At 40.3% G+C, this 19,245-nt stretch overlaps 1 protein-coding gene across 1 annotated transcript; it reads right to left on the bottom strand.

Annotated features, from left to right (window-relative positions):
- Positions 1 to 779: 779 nt before the first annotated feature.
- Positions 780 to 13,528, bottom strand: LOC127631859 (asialoglycoprotein receptor 1-like). Its single transcript, XM_052110240.1, has 12 exons — positions 13,364 to 13,528; positions 12,615 to 12,701; positions 11,566 to 11,673; positions 8,559 to 8,654; positions 8,294 to 8,401; positions 8,024 to 8,116; positions 6,217 to 6,312; positions 5,959 to 6,066; positions 3,528 to 3,587; positions 3,287 to 3,441; positions 3,087 to 3,196; positions 780 to 1,108 (listed from the first exon to the last, which is right to left on the bottom strand). Exons 1-12 carry the CDS (start codon positions 13,446 to 13,448, stop codon positions 958 to 960), a joined length of 1,257 nt encoding a protein of 418 aa, XP_051966200.1. The 5' UTR covers positions 13,449 to 13,528; the 3' UTR covers positions 780 to 957.
- Positions 13,529 to 19,245: the final 5,717 nt, after the last annotated feature.

Genomic DNA, 19,245 nt, shown 5'->3' with positions numbered 1-19,245 from the left:
CCACTGTCAAAAGTGCCGACAATGGGCACGCGAGTGTCTGAACTTGACTTTGGAGCAGTAAAGAGAAGGTTGCCTGGTCTGATGAGTCCCGTTTTCTTTAACATCACATGGACGGCCATGTACCTGTGCGCCATTTACCTGGGGAAGTGATGGCACCAGGAGGCACTGGGGGAAGACAACAAGAGGGTGGAGGGAGTGTGATGCTCTGGGCAATGTTCTGCTGGGAAACCCTGGGTCCGACCATTCGTGTGAACATCAATTTTACATGTGCCACCTACCTAAACATCGTTGCAGACCAGGTACACCCCTTCATGGCAATGGTATTCCCTGATGGCAGTGGCCTCTTTCAGCAGGATAATGTGCCCTGCCACACACACACATTGTTCGGGAATTGTTTGAGGCACATGATGAAGAGTTCAAGGTATTACCCTGGCCTCAAAACAACTTCCAGGATATGCTGCTAATGTCTTGGTGCCAGATCCCACAGGACACCTTCAGGGGTCTTGAAGGGTCCATGCCTCGGTGGGTCGGCGCTGCTTTGGCAGGCGCAGGAAGACCAACAGCACATTAGGCAGGAGGTCATGACGTTCTGGCTCATCTGTGTATTTTAGGATCAGGGTAAAAGGTTAATAACCAGCCATTGAAAAACACATACTTGTTGACTTCTGGTCAGAATATTGTTGGTTTCACAATGTGCAGTTACGGAACTAGTGTTTGTTCCTGAATTATACGGAGAAGGTGCCTCTCTAGGAAAGAGTCAGAGAGCAGAGAACTCTTTGTGAAATACTTTTATTTTGTATTTGAGTGGTACATAAAAGTAACAAAAGGCAAGAGTTTTTTTTTTATAACTCTAACTAGCATTCCAAAGCACCAGAAACGCAACAGGACGGTACTAAACTAGTGAAATTATCTTCAAAACATTTGACATTTCCTTGCCAGTTTGAGCACGGTTTTTTTTCAGGTTCTGCTTTGCACTTTGCAGATATACTTCATTTTGACAGAGCAGTGGTTGTCATTCAGTTTCCCAGTATATGTAAATTGTCCACAGTCCTCTCCTCCTTCCAGACCATGTTCTGTCCAGTCATCGGGCTGCTCAGGATTCCAGCGGCTGTAATCATAAAGACATTTTTTTAGGCTATTCCTTCCATTTAACACATTCCCTCTGTCTAAAATTGCATACTTTTTGGCATGGTTACTCCAAAAGGGGGTTGTGCCAAATAATGAAGGGGGCATCACTTCCATTCACGGTTAAGGTTAGTGAAAGGGTTAGGTAAGAGCTCCCGACCCTTTTTGGAGCACTGTCTCTAGCTATATCCTTCTCAATACATGATGAGCATTTTCCTTTCAAAAGCAGTTTATTTAGCACACTGAAGCACCTCCTCAATAGACATCCATTGGTCTCCTCGCCAGTGTAATGCTCATTATAATTCCACTCTCTACTGGCCACCAATAGCTGGTGTGTGGTGAGCATACTGCTGCACTATTGCTGCCATCACATCATCCAGGTGGAAGCTGCATACTGGTGCAATCGCCCATGCTGCGCGTGAGTAGCGCCATTTAAATGATGTGTGGAGCTGCTGTCATTGTAGAGCGTTCCAAATCTCTTTTATATTATGAGGCTTTATTTCTGAAAGGATGCTACCATAGACAACAGCTGCCTATGTAGGCAGGAGATAGCAAGGCAGCTCACTTAGTTCAGGAACTGGCCACTGGTCTCAGGCATCATTTACAGGTGGGAGGGGAGGGAAATGTCCCTACCACTTTTTGCTTTGCCAATTTTTTCCTCACCACATTTTTAAATAGCTTTCGTCAGTTAAGTGTCTAATGAAGAAGAAATATCTAAATTTGTGCATGTGTAAGTAGCGATCCGGCACTGGATTTTGTTATTTTTAATGTTATGATAAGTGCTCACGGCTTATCAGTGGCATTGATTGACCGGGGGAGGCTATGTTCTTGTGCATCCAGATGTGCAGATCACACTCAAATTAAATCGCAAAGCAAACTGCGAAAATATGCACTGGCAATGTGACGTTATATTTTGGCTTTGCTATACGCAATGCATAATTTAATTGAAACTGACTGATCTCAGTTCAGGAGACTCTGGGCTGCCAGTAAAGGCCGTACGTCATGTGACAAAACAACACGGAACCGACCACAGTGGAGTTTGAGTTTGGGAAAAGTTATATTAGGGCAGATTAGAACCCAGAACTCCCTTTACTGAAAGCGAAACATTACCATGAAACCACTCAGTCATTCTTGAGACAGTTTTTGTTTTTATCCACTCACTAGGTAATGACAGTGTCAAACGTACGGATCAAGTCATCAAATTAATTATGTGAAATCATTATTGGAGCTCTTAAATTCATCACCAAGACCGTAAATTAGTTTTTATAACAGTAAAAGATTATTAGACATTATCAGCCCATAACCTAATTAATAGGTTTTACCACTTTGTGATGTCAACCCCCCAAATGTCCCCACCACTTTTTAAAACAAAGTGACGCTCATGCCCCTAGTAGCTGGCATTCCATTAAGGGAGTTCCAAACAAAAGTTGAAAGCAGATTGTTACGATTTACATTTAGAACTAGAACATTTTAACTCATGATATGTATAATCTGGATATTGTGTTGCTGGTAAATTGGTCATTCACAGGCCAGGCCCCAAAAGTTTCATATTCTGTATGTGACAAAATTTCACATATCAAAACGTTTTGTTTTTGGATGAAACAAGCCAAGACGACTGGATGAAAATGTAGATTCACTTCCTGAGATACAAGCCAAAATGTAAATGTACTCATTAAAATGCCAACTATTAGCATATAGCTAACTTTATTGACCATTCACAATTGAAATTACAGGCTGTTGGCAGTCAAGTACTAAATAAAAGGCATGCCAAATTTCGCTGCTTGGATCTCTAACTAAATGCTACACTGATGACAGTCAAAAGATCTAAAAGTTATTTTAGTAGTGTTGTACATGAAAAGCTTCTCACTAAATTTATTCAGTGTATGTTTGCTCATACTGTAAATAGGTCTTTGAGTTCTTGTTAATTAAACTCTCTCTACACAACACAATTTTCAACTCACTCTTTGTTCATGGTGTAAGGAGTGTCATCCGCCCATCTCCACTGCCCTGTGTTCTGATCTGTAAGACCCACCCAGTAGTGATCTGGGATGGTAATATTGGTCACAAATGTCTAGTGGGAGAGATGAAACTGAGAAACTTAGAGAGAGAATAAAATATGAATATTATACAGTAAGTGTGTGTGTTTCAGTCTGTTACACACCCACTCGTCGTCATCATCCTCTATTTTGAGTAGTAACGCCCCCTGCTGTTCACAGTAATCACGTGCCATAGACCAGTTCAGTTTATCTCTTGAGAACAAGTAACAGCTGCTGAGATACGGGATCCAGCCAGATTTACAGTTTGACTCGGGCAAGTCTATAAAATAAAGAGAAAGCACATCTGAGATGATCCTTTGTTGTTTGTCATCCAGTCATGCTTTGATACAAGTTAATGTTACATACCTGTTGTTTTGGCACACATCTTCGTTTTCAAGTCATTCAGAGCATTCATGACTCTTCCATCTGATAGAAGAAAACACCAAGACTGAATTATCATAGATGAGACCTTGTATAACCTGCTACTAATAGACACTGTCTTGTGAAATTAATTTTAACACAATTATCCATGAGTCAATATCAAGCATGTAAAAAATCGTATTCTTTCTTATGATTTTACCCGGCTTAAAAAGTGGCTAGTTACAACCGTGTTGGACTCAAGGACCTGCAAGCGTGGACGTTGTATTTTGGCTTCGCTATACGTAAAGCATCAGGAGAATCTAGACTGTAATTAACTGGTTAAACCTTCGAGTCATTTGACAAAACAACATGGCGCTGACCACAGCAGAGTTTGTCTTTGGGAGAAATGCCAACAAATTACATCTGATAAGAAAACGAATTACGTTTTTACATTGAAACCTGTTTGAGACAAAAGATAAAAATCTCTAGTTTCATCCGATATGCCATTTTTAACATTTTTGTGATTTATTGCGAAATGTCACACTGATAAACACAATATCCACTATTGTGTGTGTTAGCAATTTTTTTCCATTCAAAATAGGTACGTTTCAACAATTTACATATGGAGCCACATTAAGAGCCCCACATTTCTGCTATATAGGGTTGAGCCTGGCTAGTACCTGGATGGGACACCTCCTGGGGAAAACTAATGTTGCTGCTGGAAGAGGTATTAGGGAGGCCAGCAGGGGGTGCTCACACTGCGGTCTGTGTGGGTCCTAATGCCCCAGTGTAGTGACGTGGTCACTTCAGATGAGCCGTTAAACCAAGGTCCTGACTCTCAGTGGTCATTAAAAATCTCAGGACACTTCTCACAAACAGTAGGGGTGTAACCCCGGTGTCCTGGCTAAATTCCCCCCATTGGCCCTTCTCAATCATGGCTTCATAATAATCCCCATCCATTAATTGGCTCTATCACTCTACTCTCTCCTCTCCACCAATAGCTGGTGTGTGGTGAGCATACTGGTTCACAATGGCTGCCGTCGCATCATCCTGGTGGATGCTGGTGGTTGAGGATAGTCCACTGTTCACTGTGTAAAGTGCTTTGAGTGTAGTGTCAGAAAAGCGCTATAGAAATGTTCATTCATTCATTCATTTATATAGGGCCTTAAAAATGAAGATACAAAAAGGAAAGTTTATTCTGAACCAGAATCTAAAAAGATATTAAGATCTCTCTAAAACTTCTGGAGTTATAGATACTCCAACTTTGGGAAAAACAACTCAAAAAGCTTTTTCCCATTCCCCAAATGGCCTGCACTTGCATAGCACTCAAAGTGCTTTACACTGTAGCTCATACACCCATTCACACACACACCAATTTACATTTACATTTATGCATTTGGCAGACACTTTTATCCAAAGCGACTTACAGAGCACTTATTACAGGGACAATCCCCCCGGAGCAACCTGGAGTTAAGTGCCTTGCTCAAGGACACAATGGTGGTGGCCGTGGGGCTCGAACCAGCATCCTTCTGATTATCAGATTACCAGTTATGGTGCTTAGACCACTACACCACCACCACTCTGTAATGACCAATGACGGCAGAGCTGCCATGCAAGGCGCCTGCCATTGGGAGCAACTTGGGGTTCAGTGTCTTGCCCAAGGACACTTCGGCATGTGGAGTCATGTGGGCCGGGAATCGAACCACGAACCCTGCGATTAGTGACCGACCTGCTCTAGCACCTGAGCCACAACCGCCCAAAAATAAAATAACAATGACCGAATAACGTGCTCGAATGCTAATTATTCATTTGAGTTTGTGCAAAATGGCCGAATGGCCATCCTGATGAGTGACAAACGACATTTTCTGTCAGTTAAACACATCCTTTCACTCAAACTTACATTTATGCATTTGGCAGACGCTTTTATCCAAAGCGACTTACAGTTCCCTTATTACAGGGACAATCCCCCCGGAGCAACCTGGAGTTAAGTGTCTTGCTCAAGGACACAATGGTGGTGGCTGTGGGGATCGAACCAGCAACCTTCTGATTACCAGTTATGTGCTTTAGCCAACTACGCCACCACCTACACCACTACAACTCCCCAACATGACAAAGAAAAAAATATTTTGGCTGACAAAGCAAAAAAATGTAGTGGGAGTTTTTTTTTTATTATTATTATTATTTATTTATTTGTATTTTTTATTTTAACACTTTATTTTGTCCACTATTAATAGAAATACCTGCAATTACTGTAAATAAACATTACTATGTTCAGAGAGGTAACGTTGATTTTCTGCACAGGTGTATAGAATATTTTTCATATATTTCATGAATGATGATTTGCATTAAGCATTATTATTACATACAACCTTACATTTCTATTTCTATCGATAATTCGGTGATTATTTCCATCAAATCTTTAATGTTTCTGTCTTACCGAAGTCACGTTGATTGTTTTGTTGATCAGACTGTAAAGAATTAACAGACGACTTAAAACTGTCCAGCAATCTTTCTGTGTCTGTCAGTTTCTGCTCCTGCTTGCTGACTGTGAAGAAAAAAGTTCGCTTTTTAAAAACGGATCTGTCTGAATCCATAGATGACAAGATTTATGTGCACAATAAATGTAAGAAACCTTTATGTTTGATTGCTAAAGACAATAGCAGAAATGCAGTCTGAGTGAAAAGATGAAACACACCTGCATCGTTCAGTTTGGACGTCAGTGCTGATACTGAATTACTCAAATTGACCATCAAACTCTTCACTTCAGTGTACGACACATCCTGTTGACACTCTGTAAAAAATAAATAATAGTTCTATCATTGGGTCCAAAACATACAGTTGATTTTCAATCCCTATTTTGTTCCTTGTTTATAGAAAGTGCCTGAAATTATTCATCTTATCTATGTTTGTATCACACAATATTTCTATTCAGGGCATGAAATTAACTTTTTTCCCTATGGTGGCTGGTGAATGCCCAATTTTACCAGGCACTTCGATTTTCCAGACATATATATTGGCAAGAAAATGTATGTGAACCCTTTGAAATTAGCTGGTTTTCTGCATTAATTGCTCATAAAATGTGATCTCATCTTCATCAAAGTCACAAGTATAGACACCCAATGTGCTTAAGCTAACAACACACAAACAATTATAAACTTTCATGTCTTTATTGAACTCATCCCATTAAACATTCACAGTGCTGTGGAAAAAGTAAGTGAACCCTTGGATTTAATAACTGGTTGATCCTCCTTTGGCAGCAATAACCTCAACAGAGCATTTCCGGTAGCTGGTGACTGGGACACTCCAAAAGGAGGATTTTCTTATTTTGAAGTCATTCTGTTGTGGATTTACTTCTATGTTTAGGGTCATTGTCCTGCTCCATCACCCAACATCTACTGATCTTCAGCTGGCACACAGATGCCCTTAAATTATCCTGTAGGGTATCTTGATAAACTTGGGAATTAATTTTTCCATCGATGATGCAATCGGTCCCGAAAGCAGCCCCAAATCATGATGCTCCCTCCACCGTACTTCACCATTGGGATAATGTTTCATGTTGGCATGCGGTGCCCTTTTTATGCCATACATAGTACTGTGTGTTCTTCCCAAACAATTCAACCTTAGTTTCATCAGTCCACAAAACATTTGCCCAGAAGTTCAAGATGTGCCCAAGCCTCCTTTACTAATTCAAAAACTAGTATCGATGGCTTCGTCTGTTTCTAAAAATGTATTGGAGAAACAAGGGTGTGTGTGTGTGTGTGTGTGTGTGTGTGTGTGTGAGTGTGTGTGTGAGAGAGAGAGAAAGAGAGAGAGAGAAAGAGAGAGAGAGATTGAGCATGTGCGATATCGTGACTCCCAGGCAGAGATGAACAGTAAAGCCAGAGCCGGTCTGAGGTGAAGCATACAAGGTTAGCATGGAATAGCATAATGCAGTGGTCCCATAGACATTCTATGGGCAGTACACTGGCATGCAGACAAAAGGACGTTCTTTTGAATGGATGAGATGCTTCAGTGTGCTGAATAAACTGCTTTTGTGAGGTAACAGCTCATCACTTAGTGAATTGACCACCTGACCATCAATCGTCAAAATGCTTCACACTAAGCAATCCTTTTGGCGAGAACTATGTGTTGTGTTTACTATGACAAAACTGCTGTTTCATTAGAGAAGTCACGGATGACTTTACGACAGGTAGGATTCGCAAATGGTGACTTACTGTCGTAACATGTTAGTTGACTATTACGCTGTCTTATGTGGTAAAAACATGGAGGTTGTTATATCAGTATAGAAGATCTCTGTTAAGCTATTTACCTTATTCAGGTGTGAATAGCACATAGGAATCCATTGTTCAAAAGCTTGTTTGGAACTAAGATTCACACCGTAAACACAGGCTTGGTGTGAATAGGCCTTTGATCCTTAGTAAGAGCACATCTGAGAACCTCCATATGTCTCAATGAATATTATTAAGTTCTGTATTGTGTATCGCACGTCGAAATCAACTCACCAGGGCTCTGTTGTTTAGAAGAGAGAGTATTTACAGATGAAGTCAGATTTGACACTGAACTCTTCACATTACTCAATGAACTGACCACAGACTCTATTACAGGAGACAAAAGACATAAATACAGTATATCAAAAAGATTACTTTGTGCATTGTGATTTATATTTTGCATTATTATTATTACATACAGCAAAAATATATTTTTAATTCTACGGATACTTCAGTGATATTGTTTAATTTTTTTTTATCACATTTTTGATGTTTCTGGCTTACCAAATTCCCATTGTTTATTTTGTTGATCAGACTGTAGAGAACTAATAGATGACTTCAAACTGTCCAATAATCTTCCTGTTTCTGTCAGTTTCTGCTCCTGGCTGCTTACTTGGATCAAAAAGCAGTTTTAAAAATGATTTTCTTCAATGCACAGATGACAGGATTTATGTGCACATTGATTGTAAGCTAACTTTATTAATGATTGCTAAAGGCCATAGAAGAAACAAGATGCAAACAAATGTTTGAGTGAAAAGATGAAACACACCTGCATCGTTCAGTTTGGACGTCAGTGCTGATACAGAAGAACTCAAACTGACCATCAAGCTCTTCACTTCAACGTATGACACATTCTGTTGACACTCTGTAAAAGAATGCAAGATCTGTTATTGGGGATGTGTTTATCATGGTAAGAGACCAGATTCATTTGGAAATACATTCACCTAAGCAGGGGTCTCTCAGGACATTTTGAGTATATTATATGTTAAATTGCATTAGAAAGTGAAGTGCTACACAGAGGCCAAATGTTCACAGAAATTAACTCACTGCTCTAACAGTAAAACCATCTTTTTTTACATAATTTACCCTCCTTCATTCCAAACTCCATATGACTTGAGATATTTTTTCACATTTTGTAAATTAATACAATAGTTTATAAATAGTGTGTGTGTGTGTGTGTGTGTGTGTGTGTGTGAGTGAGAGAGAGAGAGAGAAACAGACCAACATTGCAAATGTTGCCAGCCACTGAATGTGTTCAGTTATACGGAAAGTTTTCTTCCTGTAGGGGGCGCTTGACATCTCAGAAAACCAAATTTTTAATTTGGCCATATTTAAATCTTAGAACATTTTATATCTTTTTTTGAGACATTTTGATAGTGAATAGTAATAAAACAGATAATTGCAAGGATTCAGAGAAATCTGCCACAGCAGTGTCTGTAAAAGCATTTTTAAAATCCATAAAATGTATAATTGGAAATCATTTAAAGAGTGAACATGTAGTTTTATTCATAATTCATGTAAACTATTTCATTTAAGTGCTCAAAATTTTTGTTTTTTGTTAAAATTATGTTTTGAGATGAATCCTAGTTATTATCCAAGGCTGTTTAACCTTTGAAGTTTAAGAGGTGGGGTTTCAGCTCCCCTGTCTGCACCATCTAACCCTCTGCCACCCTGGAGCTGCTCGACACTCTTCCTGTTCTGGTGGCACACGACCTTCTTGTCCCTCTGGTGCTGCCTGACCTTATCCCAACTCCTGTGCTGCCCAACACTCTTCCCAATCCAGTGCCACCCAACCTTATCCCCGCTCCGGTGCTGCCTGACCCTCTTGCCGCTCTGGTGCTGCCTGACCTTATTCCCTGCTCTGGAGCTGCCCGATCTTCTTTCCGCTGTGGTGCTGCCTGACCCTCTTCCCGCTCTGGTGCTACCTGACCTTATCCCCACTCCTGTGCTTCCCGACCCTCTTCCCACTCCGGTGCCACCATACCGTATCCCAGCTCCAGTGCTGCCTGACCCTATTGCCGCTCTGGTGCTGCCTGACCTTATTCCCCACACTGGAGCCGCCCAACCTTCTTCTCGCTTTGGTGCTGTCCAACCCTCTTCCCGTTATGGTGCTGCCTGACCTTATCCCCACTCCTGTGCTTCCCAACCCTATTCCCACTCCGGTGCTACCCGACCTTATCCCCGCTCCGGTGCTGCCCGACCCTCTTACCGCTCTGGTGCTGCCTGACCTTATTCCCCACACTGGAGCCGCCCAACCTTCTTCTCGCTTTGGTGCTGTCCAACCCTCTTCCCGTTATGGTGCTGCCTGACCTTATCCCCACTCCTGTGCTTCCCAACCCTATTCCCACTCCGGTGCTACCCGACCTTATCCCCGCTCCGGTGCTGCCCGACCCTCTTACCGCTCTGGTGCTGCCTGACCTTATTCCCCCTCTGGAACCGCCCGACCATCTTCCCAATTTGGTGCTGCCTGACCTCATCCCTGCTCTGAAGCTGCCCAAATGTCTTGTTGTTCTGGTGCTGCCTGACCTTATTCCCACTCCGGTGCTGCCTGACATCCCACTGTGGTGCTGTCTGAGCTCATCCCTGCTCTGGACCCATCCAACCCTCTTCCTGCTTTGGTGCTACCAGATGTTGACCCCACTCTGATGCCACACAACCTCATCCCTGCTCTGGAGGCAAGCCCTTGGTTTTCCCCCTCCCAGCCTCCTCTGGTCTGTTCCTTTCCCTCCTGCTCCACCGGTGCCCCGTGGTCCACACCCTATCCTCCTGTTCATCCTGCTCTCCCCTGGATTGCCTGCCAGTATCCCCCTGGTCTGTCCCACAGGCTCCACCTTGGTCCACACTCTGCCCTCCTGCTCCCTCCCCCCTGTTTTGCTCAACCAGTCCTGCCCTAGACCATTCTGCCAGTCCCGCCCTGGACTGTTTTGTTTGGTTGTTTTTTGGACTATAGCCCTGCCGCTCTGGTTTTGGTCAGGTTAGGACACCTGGTGGCATCCCTTAGAGAGGGGGTAGTGTCAGGATCCTGCCATCTCTGTTTGGACTTTTCTTAATTTTATGTGGCAGTATCCTGACATCCTTCTTCTTTGTTGTTATTTGTACGTTCTGTTTGTATTCAATGTCTTCCATGTGTTTCTCTGCCCTGCCTGTTTCTATTTTCTGGGTGCATAACATTCAGAAGCGATCATCATTATGTCCCAATTCCATTCAAAGGCTTTACCATCCACTGTGAGAGCTTTGGGGGCTAAAAGGTGTGGGGGCTCAAAAATAAGTCAGAACTCACTTTTTAATTAATATTTATTGGAATTTCAGTTTGAAGCAATCGTACAGCACCGGCCCTTTATTTCCATGATTATCTGTTCATTCACTACACCTGCCCTTCTAGTTTGCCTCCTGATTTTACCCTTTTTATATTCTCCCTAAATCTTGTCTTGTGCTGGATTCTTCTTCTTAGTTTTCTTGTTCAGTTGTGTTTTCTGTCATTTTTGTTCCCTGATTTCATTGTTCATCTCTCATGGGTTGTTTTGGTTTCATGTTTGTTGCTAGTTTTTTCCCCACTTGTATTGGTTTAATTTTCCTTAATACTTTTTTTTTTGTTTACTCTGACACTTTCACTGACACTTGGTTGACAAATAAAAAATGACTTGTTTGCAGAACTATATTTCATCAAGAATGAACAGTTGTGTTGTGCATTTGTGTCATGCAATATTATTACATAAAAAACTTCTATGGATACTTCAGTGCTTATTTTGGTTAAATGTTTTATGTTTCTGTCTCACCGAAGTCACGCTGTTTGGTTTGTTGATCAGACTGTAAATAACTAACAGATGACTTCAAACTGTCCAATAATCTTTCCGTGTCTTTCAGTTTCTTCTCCTGGTTGCTGACTGTAATGGAAAAAACCAATTGCATTTTAAAAAATTATCTTTTTGAATGCACAGATGACTAGATTTATGTGCAAAATAATTCTAAGCAAACTTTATATATGATTGCTGAAGACCAAGAAACACTGACATGTTTAAGTGAAAATATAAAACAGACCTGCATCATTCAGTTAGGACATCAGCGATGATACTGAAGAACTCAAACAGACCATCACTCTGAAAATCGCAGGCTCTGAACTTTTAAATACTCCTCCTAAGGTATTCATGTAACTGGCACTAAATTTGTGCAACATCACGCCAAGACATTTTAGATGCTAAATTGTGAACGGATCTTTGATATTTTGAATGGTGTCGCCATGGCGAAGCAATACATTTATCGCAAAAATTGGAAACAGGAAGTGCCTTATATCTTCTGTGCATTGTGCGATTTTGATGAAAATTCTGCTGTATGTTTTGTAAAGGGGGCTGATCACATTAATTTTGCTATTATGGGTCACAGTCATAGCACAATCAACTGACAGCAGGAAGTGTGGCTCATACAACAGACATTAAAATAGTCGTCTTATATTTACCCAAATTGCTTCAAATTGTTTAGAATAAAGTCAAATGCCAAATGCATGTGTCCACCCTGCATTGTTTTCCAAAAGCTACTAGGTGGAAATGGACCAGTTGCGTGTGGGCCCACCATCAATGCTTGGAATTATGACTGTTCATCCATCTCTACAAGACTGAATTTTCTTTCTAGATTGGAAAATTTGAGCCAAAATACACAAATAAATAAGCAAAAACACTTTTCCCAGCTTTGTGTAGCGTGCAAGGGCTATCAAAGTTTATATGATCTTGGCTTAGAGACTAAACTCTATAAATACTAATGCAAAAATCATTGTGTTTTATGGCAAAATATCTGAGAAGAATGCTTTGCTGTTAATCCATGGTTGACTTACAAATGACAGAAATCATGACCATCAGAAAAATCATGCAGATGGTTCCAAGAAACATGAAAATGTTAATTTGCCTGCCACATGAACGACCTGCAGAAAATGACATACCATGAGAAATTTTGATAATGCAAAAAATCTGCATGTTCTTGATCTATAAACTTGTTGATCTACAAAAGATGTATCACCACATTTTCCTTTCCAGTTCAAAAGTTGTTGTATTATAACATTAGGTCATTAATAAACATTGTATAGCTCAACAGATGAATAGTCCATGTACATTCAAAATATAAATCTGCAAAAATGTATTTAAGTTTCATGACATTTCTGACTGTTTGAATGTGCATGGACTATTGATCTGTTTAGGGTCCATGTACCTCCGGAAATAGATGTTACATATTTTCACTATGCACAATGTTCAACCAATACACAATAAAATAGGATTTTATGAATAACGATATCTGGTTAAAATGTTATGTAAATGGTAAAAACAGTTTTGTGTTTTGTTGTGCAAAAGGAAATGTGATCAGATGAACAGTTTATTGGTTATTCTGTTTTGAAGACAAAAACAAGAAAACTAATTATCCGATGGTACATGGACCATTTAGCATTATTTAGTGCACTTATGTTGGCTTGACAAATATAACAGTAGTGCAATCTTAAGCATACAGCCCATTTCATGCATTAAAAGTCAAGTTCCTTCTTCAAAATTAGTTTAAAATGCAATTTAAAATTAAGTTGTAAATCTGACAAACCTTTCTGAAATGCTGTCTTTCGTTCACACACCATCTCCATTTGAAAGATATTTTCAGAACTTTCTGCTTTCTGAAAAAGCGACATCTGAACAAAATGTAAAGTCACTTGATTCTTTGTAAGGATTCAAAAAACACCTCCTTTTATAATAGTCCTTCATGAAACAATGTCCCTGGAACCACAGTGGAACAGGGAACTTAAATATTTTATATAAACACAGCACTTTCAGTTCCATATTCCAAAAAATACCCAGATAGAAAAATGTACTTTGCCCAAATCTGGCTGTATTCCACCTATGAGTTTGGCCCACAAACCGCATGGAATTATGGTCCAACATAGGCCCAAAAGGCACTTACTGAATTGTGGTAGTGGGGGCATGGCCAAGCGATGTCTGTGGAGAGCGAGGCAGAGAGAGTGCAGTAAGGGTTGGCACCTGTGGGAAATCACCTCCAACAGCTGTTTTGTCTTTGCAGTGAGAGCGGAGAGTGATTTAAAGGGTGATCCAGACCACTGGAGGGAGGAGAGAGCTGTGCTGCAGAGCTGTGTGTGTGTGGAGAAGTTATCACAGGTTCGGTTGTATAGAGTCATAGGATGCACATACAAAGGAAGGTACAACCCAATTGTTAGAACCAAATTATCCGATATCAGGTCAATTGGGGCAGGAAAAGACACTGAACTGTCTAATGGCCCATTTTTATTGGCCGGGCATTCACGGGGATGTTCACAAATGGTGTGTGGCATGCCGTGAATGTCATCTGGTGAATCCACCAGCCACAACAAGAGCCCCATTGTTCACACTTCCATTGATCATGGTCCCCTTTGAACGAATTAGCATGGACCTTGTCAGGTCAATAGAGTGGACAGCACGCAGGCATCGCTTTTTGTTGGTTCTGGTGGACTACGCAATGGGATGTCCAGAAGCAGTGCCTCTGCGCAATATCTCAGCACATAGTGTTGTAGAGGCACTCTTCAGAATATATATAATAGGTGTTCTCAGCTACAAGAATTTGTACTGGGAGATAAAGTCCTTGTATTACTCCCCACATATCTCTAAATTACTTGCCAAATGGCAAGGACCCTTTGAGGTCACATGGCGAGTCTGGGAAATCGATTATGAGGTTAAACGAATGGATAGTGGCAGAGTGCATCAGATTTACCACCTCAATCTCTTAAAGCCATGGAGAGAGGCGGTCCCAGTGACATTATTGACGGTGGTTCCGGAGAGGGAGGAGCTCGGACTGGAGGTGAACTTAAAAGCCACCGATCGTGTCACCATGGTCAATTGCGGAGACCACCTCTCAATGCCACAAGTCACAGAGGTTACAAGGTTGCAAAGAGAATTCTCTGATGTGTCCTTGCCTTTTTCAGGTCATACAAATCTCATAGAGCACCATATCAAAACTACCCTAGGAATAGTGGTAAGCAGTTGTCCCTACCGAATACCCAAAAAAGAGGTTTGGGATGAATTTAAGGCCATGCTGGATCTGGGGGTAATAGAAGAATCCAACAGTGACTGGGCCAGCCCAGTGCTGTTGGTTCCGAAGAGTGACAGAACAGTCCGGTTCTGTGTGGATTATAGAAAAGTGAATGCAGTCTCGAAGTTTGATGTCTCATATTGAACTGCTCGATTGGTTAGGTGCGACTTTATTTGACACTGGATTTGACAAAGCGATACTGGCAGATCTCATTAACCCCCATGTCCTGTAAAAAACCCCGCAATTTTTACATCAATTTATCACTGTTCCTTTTGGGCCTGGGCTATGTTTTAGCGGCTCAAAGACAGAATCCTTACACTGCTGCCTACCTGGATGACATTGGCGGCAGCACCTGCAGCATCTGAGGGCTGTCCTGAAGTCATTGAGACAGGCAGAACTCACGGCAAACCCTAAGAAGTGTGAAATTGGGCGGGTGGAAGTATGATATCTGGGTTTCCATTTGGGTTATGGACAGGTGTGGCTGCAAATTGATAAGACCGTTTTTGACCGTTTTTGCACTCTCTTCACTTCACTTTTATCTTGCAGATGGACAAATCGGACAAAGGGTTAATAGCGGTACTGTCCCAGATGGTGGAAGGGGAGGAAAATCCCATGCTGTACATTAGTTGTAAGCTCTTGATGAGAGAGACTAAGTACAGCACCTTTGTGAAGGAGTGTTTAGCCCGCTTTGTTGATGCGTGCTTTCAACCTCTTTTCAGATCACGCCACGCTCCAGTGGCTCCATCTCATGAAGGATGTCAATGCGCAGATCACCTTCTAGTATATAGCTCTCCAGCCTTTTAAGTTTGAGGTGGTCCACAGGCCGGGTGCACAGATGGCTGTTGCGGATTTCCTCTATAGAAATGGGGGGTTACCGGCCAGATGGCTCCCCGACCTGAGTCAAGCAATGGGGGTATGTGGTGATGGCGCATGGCCGAGCGACATATGTGGAGAGCAGGGACAAGAGAGACTGAGTGCACCTGTGAGAAATCACCTCTAACAGCTTTTTGTCCAGTTTTGTGATTGCAGTGAGAGCGGAGAGTGATTTAAAGGGTGATCCAGTGTGTGTGTGTGTGTGTTGAAGTGCTCTGTTGGCAGGCAGACATTTGTGTGTGAAATATTGAAAAGTGTAAAGAGAATAAAGAACCGAGAGAACTTGGACTATTTTACGCTTCCTCATTTGTGGACATTCACAAACCTGTTCCACAAATGTGAGCCGTAACCATCCCAGAAAGAGAACATATATGTCCTGCATCCTAAGTGTACTTTGCCCTTTTCAAATTGCTTTGGAGAGAAAGAAATACAAAACCTTTATACATCCAAAAAAAACAAAAGAAGGTTGTTGACCAAAGGTCACAATTGCATTAATAGGAGATAATCTGAGTAGTATGAGCGAGCTATAAAATTATCACATTGGAAGCCTTTTATAGTGGTTAAAATAACATTCAAGTTCCAAATCTATATTCTGATGGGATAAGCTGCATTTAAAGCCATCAAAAAATTTCAATAATGACTATACCTCAAAATGTATTAATGCACCAATTTTCTGCACTGTTTGACAACCATAAACTGGATAGGAAAGCTATAGTAATTGTAGGAAGTACTGTTTATTCAGATAATTATCAATGATAATTAAAAATTACAGTGGACTGGCTGAGGGACATGGCCTCTAGAGGCCCCCCATAGAATCAATCCTGCACCTTTAAATTCACAAATTGTATTGAATAGACAAACCAATTGAGCAAGCAGTTGTCATTTTACCGATGGGTTTTATCTAAAGTGACTTAAAGTGCATTTCGTATTGTAACCTGAGGTTAAGTGTCTTACTCAAGCGCACAGTTATGAGTTCACAAATTGCTTCTTGCAGTGATTGAACCTTCACCTGTTTGGTAAGAGTTATTTGGAAGAAAGAGGGACTGTTTCACTAAGGTACATTCTTAAAGTAATAAGTTAATGAAATTTGAGAGCTACTGAGAAGGTTAAGATTATGAGTGAATAACAAAAATTTTGGTGCGTTTCTCACAAAAAGCTATTTTATGACTTCAGAAGACTTGGAATCAATATAGTGTATAAATTGTATGGACTACTTTACAGAGCTATTTTCTCTGGTCATTGCCAGCATGCCGAAGATGCTGTTGACATCTACAGTATATTAATCTCATATTAAGATGAAGTGGCACTTTCAGTATAACCAAAATATACTGAGCTAGGGAAATGAGAGTAATTCCTAAGAAATGTTCTAAGAAAATAAATAAATTTTTAAATGGAACTATCAAGTTAGCTGAGAGAATGCACAGAGTGTCCAGAGCTAATAGTTAAAGGGAATGTTCAAGGGTCAATACAAGCTGTAGCATAACCTACTGAGACAAAATAACAATAATTCTAGAGAAAATAGTTTTTCTACATATTCACATATGTGGACAACTTTGAAATAACACAAAGCCATAGAAAGTCTAATCAAATTGCTTATTATGGTTCCAGGAGTGTTAGTTATTCGTGTTTTTGAGACGTTGCAGACATTACAGCTGATTTTCTGTAAAACTGAATAACAAATCCTGATTGAATGTAATGTCCAGCATCATCCAATCACTGCCAACCAGGTTAAAATAAATAAAATGATACAATTCTGAATCTATGTACTGATCCAAACATTATCTGCAGCCTGAAACTGAACTTTTGATCAGATTTTAGGAGTGAATGCACTTAACTGCATAGAGAGTTATAGGATGCTCCCTATTTAGTGAATGACTTAACCTCCAGTGTGCTGTCTATCTACACTGGTCTCAGAACAGTTCAATCTCATTTTCATCCTAACTCCATAAAAAGTCTCTTACATTTACAAAACTTTACAAGGGTTTAAGTAACCACATATTTTAGAATCAGGGTAATAGTTTAGAATCGGCCATTAAAACCTCCATATTTGTTGAGTTCCACAATGTCTATGGCGGTTTACGGTCCTACATTCTAGAAGAAAAGGTTCTGTTTAGAACCCATAAGTGTTCTATCACGGGTTTTATATTTGGAACCCCTATAAGGTTCTACTACGGCAGTGGTGCCCAATACATCGATCGCGATCTACCAGTCGATCGCAAAGGCAATGCTGGTAGATCTCACAAAATTTAAATGTACTTTCGTTAAATTTTAATAAAAATAAATATAATGTCTTTCCTTTTCGTTTCTGGTTGACTTGCACTTGACCAGTAAATATTGACCAGGCGAGGTTTTGTTTATTCAGTTGCCATGACAATTAGGTTTGCGTTTACGCGACTTCCAAGGACTTCTGAGAACAGAGCGCGAAATTGCGATCAGTGTTGCCAACTATTTTCAATGGAAAGTACGTCATGTGTCATTAGCATATTAATGACGTCATCGCGTCGTATTTGCATTTTGCCTAATTTATCGGTACTGTAGCCTACTTCAGTTTATAATAACGGTTATCTCCCCTAAACCGTGCTCATACTGTTTTTATATAAGTATATAGCCGAATGTCCAGTAAAACGGTTCTCAATTACATATATTCTGTTAGACAACGGAACTTAGCTAACGTTACATGTTTATGAGTTTGAAGAAGGTTTATTGTTGTGTTTGGATAAGTAAAATGTATAGAGTCTGTAAATATAAGATCTGAAGTCGGAGAGTTCAGAAACCGAACCGGAATGAACTAAAACTCTTGCGATACTACTGCCCGATTCTGTTCTCAGAAGTCCTTGGAAGGCGCGTAAACGCAAACCTAATTGTCATGGCAACTGAATAAACAAAACCTCGCCTGGTCAATATTTACTCGTCATCAGAATAAGGTAAATGCCCTGGCTATTGTAATCTATTGTGCTGTAGGTGTTTTGGGTTTAGTTTTAAAATTGAATGATATCAACATTGAACATAAATATATATTGTTTTATTAATTAGAAGATGAATTCCATTTAGGGATACAGTAGTCCCAACAAGCATTTTCTTTTTTTAAATGAAAAACTGTGTTTTTTTAGTTGGTAGATCTTATTGAGTTGGTCATTTAAAAGTAGATCATCACACAAAAAAGTGTGGGCACCCCGTACTAAGGTTTGGTTTAGGCACAATAAAATGACCTCCTATCTACAAGAAGTTAAATAATCGTATAAACACTATTTAGTAAAGCATTTTAATTTAGTTATAATTTTGTTAATTTGGCCAAATTGTTTAGTAACATTTTAAATATAGAGGTATTTTTCTTATTAAAATGACTGGAAAGCATAACTTTAAGCCTACACACACACATACACACACATATATATACACACATATATATACACGCACACACACAAACACACACACACGTATATACACACACACACACACACACACACATATATATATACACACACACATATACACACACATATATATATATATATATATATATATATATATATATA

This window comes from Xyrauchen texanus, chromosome 3 (genome assembly GCF_025860055.1).
Source record: "Xyrauchen texanus isolate HMW12.3.18 chromosome 3, RBS_HiC_50CHRs, whole genome shotgun sequence".
Classification (NCBI taxonomy): Eukaryota; Metazoa; Chordata; class Actinopteri; order Cypriniformes; family Catostomidae; genus Xyrauchen; species Xyrauchen texanus.
Note: the sequence above shows the minus strand (reverse complement) of the source record. Positions and strands in the feature narration are given on the sequence as shown.

Bases quoted from the DNA above. Each gene is read 5' to 3' on its own strand.
- LOC127631859 (XM_052110240.1), bottom strand. From the start codon at position 13,448: ATGTCGCTTTTTCAGAAAGCAGAAAGTTCTGAAAATATCTTTCAAATG. The intron at 11,674-12,614 runs GTAAGTCAACCA...TTTCCATTACAG, and splicing joins GGTCATGATTTCTGTCATTT to TCAGCAACCAGGAGAAGAAA. The intron at 6,067-6,216 runs GTGTGTTTCATC...TTTTCTTCACAG, and splicing joins GTCCAAACTGAACGATGCAG to TCAGCAAGCAGGAGCAGAAA.